General features: G+C 33.2%; 1 protein-coding gene across 3 annotated transcripts in view; it reads left to right on the forward strand.

Moving 5' to 3' along the window:
• KCNH7 (potassium voltage-gated channel subfamily H member 7) overlaps nucleotides 1–2,363 on the forward strand; it is a 405,370-nt gene extending 403,007 nt beyond the window's left edge. For all 3 annotated transcript variants that reach the window (XM_081095167.1, XM_081095168.1, XM_081095169.1), the window contains one exon: nucleotides 752–2,363. In XM_081095167.1, coding sequence (XP_080951293.1) covers nucleotides 752–1,018 — 267 coding nt within the window. In that variant the 3' untranslated portion in view covers nucleotides 1,019–2,363. The remainder of the gene's footprint in view (nucleotides 1–751) is intronic.
• The last annotated feature ends 9,630 nt before the right edge of the window (nucleotides 2,364–11,993 follow it).

Consider the following 11,993-nt stretch of genomic DNA (forward strand, 5'->3'; position numbering starts at 1 on the left):
TACAGAACAATTGTGGAAAACCGTCTTTAAAGTTTGGGGATTTAGTGCAAAATATTCTGGGAAATGAAATAATGACATAAGAAACATCCAAACCTATAGAGAAATTTTAGAAGAGTTTATTTGAGCCAAACTGGCAACTTATGTCAAGGAGCAAGATCTCAAATGCTCCAGGGAATAACAGTTTTGCAGCTTCATTTATGCATTTAAAATTAAGGAGGAAGGTAGGAATATTCCATAGAGGTGGGAGAAAGCAAGGCCGGGATTGGAGCACAGGATAGTTAACAAGATTATGTGCTCTCCTGAGGATGGTCATGTTTTATTTCAAAGGTAAGTTAACCTAGTATGCAAGATGAGAGTGAATGGGAGAGTTGGAAGGGGTCGACCTCAGCGAATGTACCTCGGTCAGATCGAGAACGTTTTTAGCAAAGGCCAGCTTAGGAGTACCCTAATTAAGTTAATAACAATGTACCTACCAATATAGTTTAAGTTTAAAAAATTTGGCTCTCGAAAGAAATTTCAGTCGTTGTACTGTGATATCTGGCTCTGTTGACTAATGAGCTTGCCGACCACTGACCTAACCTAACACCTAATCTGCAATGTCTTGACCCATCTTTGGGAGGGAAAGGTTGGCTAATATTACTAATCAAATACAGATTTGGGAGGAAAGAAAACATATTTAGATTTCATGAGTGTAATTTTAGGAATCTGTCCAAATAAATTATAAAAACATCTTTTCTTTTCTTTCTGTCAGTGTCCTGAATTTCTAGACCTTGACAAATCTAAACTTAAATCCAAAGAATCGCTCTCAAGTGGTGTGCATCTGAACACAGCTTCGGAAGACAACTTGCCTTCACGTTTAAAACAAGACAGCGAGCTCTCTTTAGAGCTTCAATCGCGGCAAAGAAAAACTTACCTTCATCCAATTAGGCATCCTTCTTTAACAGATACCTCCCCGAGCACTGCAGGCATCTTGGGTCTTCATAGGCATGTTTCTGATCCTGGTCTTCCGGGGAAATAATCATTTTGTACTATTTATTCCACATACAATGTAAGTGCTTTTAATGGCTGTTTTCCTTTTTGTATTTAAATCCTCTCTACTTGACTCAGGGGCTCAAAGGTACCATTATATGCAAAAGTACTGTATATTTTCCTAAACTGAAGCTTGTGTGGTAAAACTGAGCGGTTAGGATGTAAATGTACATATGAATTCTTTTGTTCTAAATGTTAAACTGCCAGCATCTCAAGGCACCTTATTTTTTTTTTTTTAAATCATGTGCATGTTAGGAAACTCCAATTTCTCTTGCATGGAGACTCCTGTTTCCTGCTTTTACTAAATCAGTACTTTGTTATGAAAATGCCTTCAATTAGAAACCAAGGGATAAAATTTGTTCACGGATGCAACTCAGATGATCCTCAACTCGAGGAAGTTCAAGGAGGAAAAAGGGAGCTTAGTCACTTTCGAGAACTGATATTCATAGTTAATTACATTCATTCCACCCCACACTGACAGAAGAAAATGCAGTTTAGAGTTATAAATCTCTATATACGTATATATACGTAGCCATCTCCAAATACATGAATATAGGCAAGCATTAATGAGGACATAAAAAAGGCCTTTTTGTTTGAAATTCCGTCACTAACTGCATTTACAAACTACCTAAAATACTTTCCACTGGCACATTTCCTTGATTAGAAGCAGGTTTCTCTAATTTTTCTATTTTGGGGGGTGGGGGGTGGGAAGGGAGAACTACTAATGAGTGACTGATAAAAACTGATATCCACAGCTTTCTCCTAATATATATTTTAGGTCAATCTTGAATTTGATCATAAGAGTGATGGTACATAGTTTTATTTTTTTTTAAATATGCAATTTGAATGGGTTTGCATAGCAAAACTAGCTTTCATTGAGTATCAGTTATTCTATGGCTTTCTAACCCCAGCTGTGGAAAAAAACGATGTGCATTTACTTGCCTATGAAGGAAGTGCACACCCACCAACCGTAACATTTCAGTTTTATTGGGTCATTCACACACATTTGCTAATCAAAGATTAAATGAATATACATCGACCCTAGAATATTGGAACATATGAATATATTCCATTTAATATTCCATCACAATATTAAAATATATTCATAATGCAATGTTTTAATATTTTTAACTGTTAGATTTTCTTTGGGGGAGGGAGGCCTAAACCGCTTTTAAAATCAAGGTACAGAAAAATGTGCAAATTAATTTAGAATTCTGATTAGTCAAGTTCTAGTTAAGATGTTTTATTTTTCAATTCATTTGAGTACAATTTTAAACATATTATGAGCTCAAGCATTATAGTCATTCCTTCTGGATAAAAATTTGAAATTTGTTGAAATTTTCTTAGTCCTTCACTAATTCTTATACTCATATAGTTTTAAAGAAATATTATACCTGTGCACATTATTAAATATATACTATATTTCTATCCTAGGGGATAGAAATATTTAACTTTACCTATTTATTTACCATTACCAATTTATGCTAATATATTAGTGTCAAATACAAGCAATTTATTTACATTAACAAACACTATTGAACTATTTAAAATATGATTAAAGTAACCTTAAATGGTTCCCTATATATTTTTAAATGGTCACATAAATTGCTCATATGTGTGGGAGACAATCTATAGGCATGAGCATGTTAATCTCTCCTTAATTTTTGAAACACCAAAACATTTTTAACCAAGTACGGATGGCAACATGACCAGTCAATTCAGTAGAAGTATAATAATTTTAGCCAGCTTCCCAAACCATTTGGTGTTTTGCAAATAGAAATTTAGGGACTAACTGATGCTTTTATTTCCTCATTCAACAAACATTTGTGGGTGCCAGGGGAGAGAGAGAAAAGGCTAACTCTGATTCAGAGGATGATTTAGGGATTTTATTTCCATATTTAGGCCATTTTTGCAGCTGCAACAAATTTCATAAGGATTGCCAGTTTAAGCTCCAGGGAAATTCAGAATAAATTCACCAGAGACTGTTCATTTGTAGGGAAAGAGAATTTGGCGGGTGAGGAATTTAGATCTGATTGTTTGATTCTTGAATGCTTCAGTGGCAACATTTGGTATGACATGCATAAAATCCCTTCCACATAAAGTCACTATCCTTCTCTATAAAAACTGAGAATGAAGGAATGGGAAGATGGGGGACAGCATGCAAGCATTCAACTTTTTAAAACAGTAGCATGACACAAACCTTTTTTCGTCAGCCTTTATATAAATCAATTGCTTGATATTAAAATCTAAGTCAGAGAATTAGGATTAGGAAGATCCCTTCCCACAAGGCCTTAGCTTAAGAAGAGCCCGAGCAACATAAAGATGCCATTACTCAGTCATAAATGTCAGACGACTCAATGGTTAAAATGCCTTATAGATGACCAATGCAATTATCTTAATTTACAAAATTCATCCCTTTGTCCCAGCCGAAGACCTAATGCCTAAAATCACTGTCAACTTTCCTCATGGGATGTAGCAAAAACAGTCTGACCCCTCCGTCTTGGGACCCTACTGAAAGCAGGGTTTAACTGCTGCAACCAATGCTAAGGGCAGTACAGCAACTGCTCTCCCTTTTGGTAACTAAAAGCGCTCACCCAACACCTTTTGCTTCCCACCTAAAAATATTGCTACCTGGTCCCCAGGCCTAAATAAAATGCCATCTAAAATCTAAACATTATTTGGGTTAGATGTTTCCTACTGTTATTAATTGCTGGGCAGAGTGTTAAAACTTAGACTTACAATTTTACCCTGCAGGGGAGTCCCATGCTCTAATTAGTTAACAAGAAAACCCAGAGTGAAAAATGCGGAAGCAATATTCTTGCAGGGTTTTAAAATTAATAATCACTCATTCAACAAGCATAGGAAGGTAGAGGCACATTTGGGACATAGTTTCTTAAGTCCATTATAATGGTTGGTCATCACAGCTGACCTTTCCAATTCTCCAAATCAGGGGATACAGAAACCAAGTCAGGGCAGAGGGGCATGTGGTGTCTAGTTTAATATGCATGTATAACAGTTGCTTACAAGGTCCTTTTGGAATTTAATCTCTAGCAATGGTTCCAAAATGCCTAAAAGAAAAAAGTTCTATCCAAATGTTATTTTAAAACCCCATCATATATTGTCTAAGAAAATGTATCACCGCGTCAGCATATCTAAAATAATTGTTGACAGTATCTTTTCTCCTGAACACTTTCCATGGTTAGGAAATGGAATGCAGTAGATCTGCTTGCTAAACATGAATTATAACATTGACTACTTTATAATACAGTGTAGTCTTTAAATTGTTTATCTGTGGTTAAAACCAAAACTAGATAGCTATATTTAATCAGGCTTCTTATTTCAAATAAAAACATTTATAAATTACTAAATAATTCAAATGTTATTAGATTTCTAATTACATTTTTGTGGTAAAACCAATGTGTCTATCAGGTGAGTTCAAAGAGTCACCAGGAAGACAAGATGAGATAACATTAAGTGTGGTCCTCAAATTAGCAGCACTCGCACCAACAACCTGGGAATTTAGAGACATACACATTCTTGGGCCCCACCCAAACCTACTAAATTAGACACTCAGGTGGTGGGACCCAGCAATCTTTTTAAGAAGGCCTTCCCCATAAAATCCGGATGCACATGAAAACTTTAAGAATGAACAATGAGAGCATGGCCTCTGCAGTCAGACCGTCTGGGGGGTCAGTGTGAGTTCTTTCATTCATAGCTGTGTGACCCTTAGCAAGTTAATCAATGTCCCCAAGTCTTTTCTCTAAATCTTTAAAAATAAGATCATGGGACCTGCCTTGGAGAAGCTTGTGGAGGAAATGAGATACCCTATAGTAAAGTTTACGGCACATAGTAGGTGCTCAAAAATGTTAGATTCTTTGGTTCTCATCCAGGAACATGACGTTTCGGTCAGAAAAACAAATAATTTTTAATTTAGCTTTTGTACAATATGCTGGCTCCAACTAAACAGCTGTTACCAAGACTGAAGTTTTTGATTCAGAAAAAACACAAATGTACTTATTGTTTCATCTCTCTCTTAATTGTATTTTGTACTAATTAGGCTTAGAACTTTAAAGTAATACTTATTATTTACAATAATAGAGTATGATTCTCATGGTTACAAATGCATCTACGCTGAATTGGTAGTAAAGGCCCAGGATACAAAAGCCATCTGTCAAATTCATTGCTACCAGAATGGATTCTGTAAGGCTGCCCCTCCCTGTGGAAGCACCTCTTTACATTCATGGGATATAGTTCCTAAATGGATGTTTGAAAAGACATTTTCAAAGCACAATTTTGAAAGAAAATACACTTTCTATTTTTTTTCATAAAATAGAATTTTCAAGTTACAATGGTTGTTTTTTTTGTTGTTTTTTTCAGGCGACTAGGCCTGCTCCCTCACTACACAGCTGTATTATACAGCTTTAGACAGGCTCTAGTGTGAAATGATGCAAATGGCAAGATTCAATATAACAAATCTGAATTCAAATGTGACCTTCTCCACCTACTCTCAAGATAAATTCTCAATGGGCCCCAGTATCCAAAACTATAAAAATGGAGGTAATGTCCTAAATATCTTCAAGAGAGGTATTAGGTGTCCCCAAAAAATATATACCCACCTTGAAAAATTATTCATCCCAAAGGGTTAAGTCTGAAAAGAACATTGGAATAATTATTAAAGTTGTGTATATATTTTTGGGGACACCATATATATTATGTGAAAGTGCTTGGTAAACCATAAAGCACTATAAAACTGGGAGTTCATCATGTGACTTGTCCACGGTCAAGGAGATGGTGTTATTATGGTGGAAGTGCAGTAGAACCATGCAGGTCTTCTGAAAGCCTTCCATTGCTTTCCCCTACTCAACACTGATCGCATTTACACCCTATGACAAAAATCCATGGAAGATGTTAACCAATATTAACTGAACAAAATTTTTAAAAATCTATGAAAAGATTCTCACACAACTCGCAAAGATCCATTTGCTCAGAGCAGGAGAATGCCAGTGTTAGGGACATTTCCTCTGCTACAACATCCCAATATTTGTCAAATATTTCCTTGTCCAACATTCATAAAATTTTACATTTATTTGTATTGCAATTGTTTTCTAGGTAGGCAGTAGCTCTCCCCCTCACTTCTCAAGTATTCTCATTCAAAGCTGTTTGTCTGTATGTGTTTCTATTTAACTTATAATGAAGTAATATTAATATTTCAAAACTAAAAGGATGATTTTTTAAAATGCTTTATAAAGTATTAGGCATTGTGATTGATCAGTGCCCAACTTATAATAGATTCTTGCTTTTATGGTACAAATTCACTTTGTTTTAAGAATATGCAACATAGAAAATTCACAGGAAGACATGAATTATTAATAACTGGCAGCATGAAATGATCACAAAACTTACTTACATAAACCATTAAGTGGGGGGTTGGAAAAGGTTATTAACAGGAAGTTATTTAAAACTAACAAATTAGCCTTGTCAGTGTGGCTTATTTGGAGCATTGTCCTGTGCACCAAAAGGTGATGGGTTCAATTCCCGGTCAGGCCACATCCCCATATTGTGGGTTCGATCCCAGGTCCAGGCATGTGTGGGAGGCAATAGATGGATGTTCCTTTCTCACATCGATGCTTCTCTCTCTCGCTCTCCCCCTTCCTCTCTCTGCACTCTTACTAAAATAAATAAATAAAAAATAAAACTAACAAGTTATTACTATGAATAGACGAATAAAACATCTACATAAATACAGTGTTAAGAACGCAGATGTTAAGAATGAATACAATCAACTGACCGATTTAATTGTTCTACAATCATAATCAAACTTTTAAATGGGAATAACAAGAATTATTATAGATATGATCCCAATAAAATATTGTTATTTACATTAAGTGGCAATATTAACATGGTTATTCTTAAAAAGCTACTAGTAATGTCAAAACTTAAATTCCTGTGTTATAGTCATGACATCTGTGATTTCCATTAGTTATAATTTATATTTCAAGCAATACAAAATTACTTGGTACACCTATGATTTTAAAGTGCTATATATTTAACCTATATTCTTTGTACTTCCTGTTTTGTTTAAGCTGAAAATAATCACAACTGTTAGCATTTAAACTATATATTTTTTCATGTTGACGTTACATTGTTTGACTGTACAAGAAAACTCCACACCATTCCATCATCCTTATTTTATTTAGGAGTAAAATTCAAGGATCAGTAATCTTGTAATGAACTCCTCCACAGCTTCATCAAAATGTCCCCATTATTACAAAAGCTTTACAATGACAAGATACCCTTTTTTCAAATATTAAGTAAGATAAAAATATTGAGGGATTCCTGGTTTTTATCTTCTAGGCACCTACTGGTTTTAATTAAAGGTATATTACCTCTTTTTAGCTGAAATCTTCATTCTATAATTTTGATAGAAAATGTGTAACAGAATGTTTGCCAGTTAAAGAATAGATTTCAAAAAATAATGTATGATCTCTTGAAAATATCAGTTACCTGGTATAAAGAAGCTCACTTGCATTGGTTCAGTAGTAAGTTCCTTGGAATGCTTTAAACATAATGAAACAATCTACCAAAACACATACTATTTCCTAGTCTTTATGCACATAATGTAGCATGAAATCATGATGCTTTTCAAATACTCTGTGCAGAAATATTTATTTTTTAGCAAATATTTTCTTCAAAGATTGGTATGTGGTATTGACAATGTAATCTACTTGCACAACTAGTTTTGCAATAACCTTCTACAAATATCTGTAAATATGAAAAATGTAAATTTTGTGTAAAAATGATTGCAAACTTTTGGTAACTAAAAGTGTACAAGTTGTATTGAAAATATAGCATATATACATAATTTAAGAATGAAGCATATAATTTCTCATCTATTTATACATGAAAATTCAAGAATTTGTAAAAACAAATTATTTTGGGGAAAAATAAAGTAAATCTCAATAGCTAGTTAGGATACTTTTATTAGAGAAGCCAACTATTTCCAACATTTCACTAGGCACAGTACTAGGTATGGGCATGGTGGTGCTGATGTATTTCATATCACATAATTGCAACAGTGCATCTACAGTTTTATTGAGTTCCACTAGGACACTAGTAAGTTGGATTGAGTGGTAAAAAGCATTAAATCAAAATTAAAGAAACAAAAACATTTTATTTTTATTACTGTTATCAAGAATAACATAGTTATTTACTAAAATACTTGATTACTTAAAATTTATGATGGCTAAAGAAATTAACTTACATGTGAAACAAAATTATTATAATGTATGTTTGATTCATTTTTTTGCATTAAGAAGAAAATATCCAGATAATATTATTTTCATTTGCTTAAGTTTCATACATTCTTAATTCTCCTCTCCCCCATCCAGAATCATTAATCTGTTATTTAAGAAAAACATCCAACTATCTTCAAGTAAAACTTTTAAATAAAATTTGTTGGTCATGATGTGGAAATTTTCTAAGCTAAGGATTGTTTAGTCTGTTTAGTGGTTTAGAATCGCTACCATTTATTTTTAAGGTTTAAAAATCCAAGAGAACATTTCCCTATTTGATAAGTGAAAAAATAAACCAAATACAGTTTAGAAGAAAGCTGTATTGATAAGTGAGGTGATTATAAAATAAGATTCAAAGTATGAAAAAGCTTAATGTTTAAAAACTTAAAGTCTTTTGTTATAAGAACAAATTGGGGAGTCCTACATTTAGATAGCATTGGGAATGAAATATGCATCCAAAAGTTCAATTAATCTAAAATCATTTTTAAATGGCCTATAATTTTCAAAAGAATATGGATCTTTAGTTAGTATGTTTCTAGGACAATCATACTAGCACTGTTCAGGTTATCCGTTGAGATTTCAGTAATCATAGGACGATAAAATGTGATTAAATATGGTCATCTAAAATGCAAATGGCTGTATGCATGCATCTGTAAAGTGCATATGTATATTATTATGCTTAATAGAAAAAGTTGAACACTCCCTTCCCCTCCCCAACAATGTCATCAGAAGGGACTCATTCCTGGCAAGCTGTTACATGATGACCTAAACCCAATTCTTCTCATTCCCTGTAAACTTTGCAAATTGTCGCCATCTCTGATATTGCAAAAGGGGTGCACCTTAAAACAGTAAGTAGCACATAGGCAAGGACCCCCCCTCCTTTCCTAACTCTACGCACATCATAGTTATGTAGAAGTGCTGCCAATGTCTACTTACTATCTATTCAGATATATAGAAGCACATCTGAGTTTTGAATGCTCGCAAATATACAAAGCTGCACATTACCAAGCAACTTGGGTAAAAGGAATGTTAAGTAACATAAGGCTCTTCTTTTATATGCCAGTAAAATATGTTTTTTAAAATAAGTAGAAAAAGATGGCAAGAAATAATTAAAAGCACAAGATTTCCCAGTATTCTATAATGAGCTGAGAGTCAGGCAGAAATTTTTCATATGTTTTCTGGTGTTTTGCTGGAAATTTTGTGCTCAGTATTCTAAATTACAAAATGATTTTAATATATGTACATATGTGACATCATGACCTTATTCTAGACCACAAATATCTGAAAAATATTCATTTAAGATCCTTTTTGCATTCATCACTATAAAGTTCAAAATGTTTTTGCATCACCTAATATTATTATGAAGTCAAGACATACTCTTAGATACCTTAACATTATACATTTATTTCAAAGTGCTTAATTTACTGCGTACATGACTGCATTAAGACCAAAAGAATTTGTGATCTTTTAATACAAATTTTAAGGTAATAAAACACCCATGGTTGCATTGTAAAGTTTTTACTTAATAGATTTAATTTACCAGATTTTCCACAGATTTATTGCTATTAATTTCCCAGAAAACTGCTACATATAGAATACATATCTTCCATGAAGTTGTCAAACATAAAAAGAGATAGAAAAGCACATTTCTGACAAACAGTATCTATTTTGTTTGTTCAGTTTAGTAATGCCCAAAGATTACAAGTGAACTTGATTTGTATATTTTATTTAAAGAAATAATCACAAATTGATGTTTTTGTTACTTTTTTAATTGCACAGACTTTAAACTACATTCATAAATTCTACTCTCCTCCAGGGTAAATGTCTTTTCTGGAAATAAACATATCACTTGATATTTGTATGACTTTTTGTTTCTGAATGCATGCTTAAATAGATCAAATGAGCACAGTCCTTACGATTACATTTAAAGTGGACCAAATTAACACTCTAATAGTATTGATTTCCCTTTTATGTAACTTAAAATGTGTAAACTGGCACCGAAAATAGAAGTGGAATTCCTGACATTTAATTATTTGTCAGTTTTTTAGGCATAGGTGAATTACTGCACTGTTATTTGAATCTAAGCATCTCATAATATATATATGTAACAGATTTTGTATGATACTAAAATTTACAGCAAGCTATTTGAATGTTTATTTAAAAAATTCTCAAATGACATGGAAACATGTGTACTGTATAAATAAAAGCACTTAGAATTAAGAGTGTACATTATTCAATAATTTATATCATAAGAAAATCGAGCATGAATTAACCAGTACAAATTATTATATTAATATGACATATTAATATTCCAGTCATGTTTATCATAAAACTATTTAATTATTACTTTAGTGATGGATGTTGGTTTACATCAATTATCTTAAAACATTGAGTGAACTGAGTGAATTGCATTTCAGTGTAAAAACCCCAGTGAAATATTCTCTATTGTCTAATGTTTTTAAAAGATTATCTATTTAATTAAAATGCAAAGGAGTTGTCTCACAATGAAGTTGGATTGGCTGGAAAATTATTTTGCTAGGAAAAGGGTTCTGTGTCCAAAGAATCTGGAATAAACTAGGTCAAATAAAATTAACAGGATTGTATGTACCTTGGGATTTCTCAAGTTCCCTGAGGAGGATGATAATTTCTCAACTATGTCTGGCCATGGAAACTCATTCTTACAGACCTCCTAACACCAAAGGCACAGGAATACCTATAGAAAAGGATGAGTTAGAGCAGCGGTTTTCAGTCAGTGTGCCACAAGAACATTTAAAAACATTCAATGCCTGACTAGTCAGGGGCTCTGACCTCTTTCCCCTGAGAGCAGGGGTGGGGAACCTTTTCTCTGCCGAGGGCCACTTGGATATTTATAACATCATTCTCCGACCTTACAAAATTATCAACTTAAAAATTAGGCTGCTATATTTGGTCAAACATTTAATTAACTCACCCCTAATGCCTGGCAGGGCCAGACCAGATGAATTTGTGGGTCTTCTACGGCTCACTGGCTGGCCTTTCCCCACCCCTGCCTTAGAGTGTCAAATAAAAGAATGACAACAGCCAACATTGTCCGGTGTAAATGAATCAAAATTATGCCTACTTTTATTGTCAGATCAGCAAAAAAGTATATTTTTTGGTGTGCCACAGCATTTTAATAGTTTGTATGTGCCATGAGATGAAAAAGGTTGAAAATCGGAGTTAGGGGACTGTGTAAAGACTTCTAATACAAAGTGTCATTTGGCAGAAACTTATAGGAACATCACATGTCATTTTTAAAAGTTCTACCTCAACTTGGAGACTCCAAGTAAGGAAAATTATAATTGACCTCAGAAGAGCATTGTAACTTGACCACCTGTAAGTGGGATATTAAGATTCTAGACTGCTGAGTCATATTAACATCTTTATTGTATGGGAATAATATACAGTGTGTTTACATTAGCTCTTACTACAATACTTCTATTTAAAATTCTGTATTTTTTTCAATATTAACTTCAATTTATTTTATTAAAATTCTATATTTTCTATGGCTCAGTTAATGCCCTCTCACATTATCAAATGTATGTTCAAGAAAAAAAAATTAACAGACAGAGGATAAAATTATATGGGTTATTTATACACATATTTTTATAAAACTGACCAAATGAATTTGATAGCTAATTATGTAAAATTATT

This window comes from Myotis nattereri (assembly GCF_964212035.1).
Source record: "Myotis nattereri genome assembly, chromosome: 7".
In the NCBI taxonomy this organism is placed as follows: domain Eukaryota; kingdom Metazoa; phylum Chordata; class Mammalia; order Chiroptera; family Vespertilionidae; genus Myotis; species Myotis nattereri.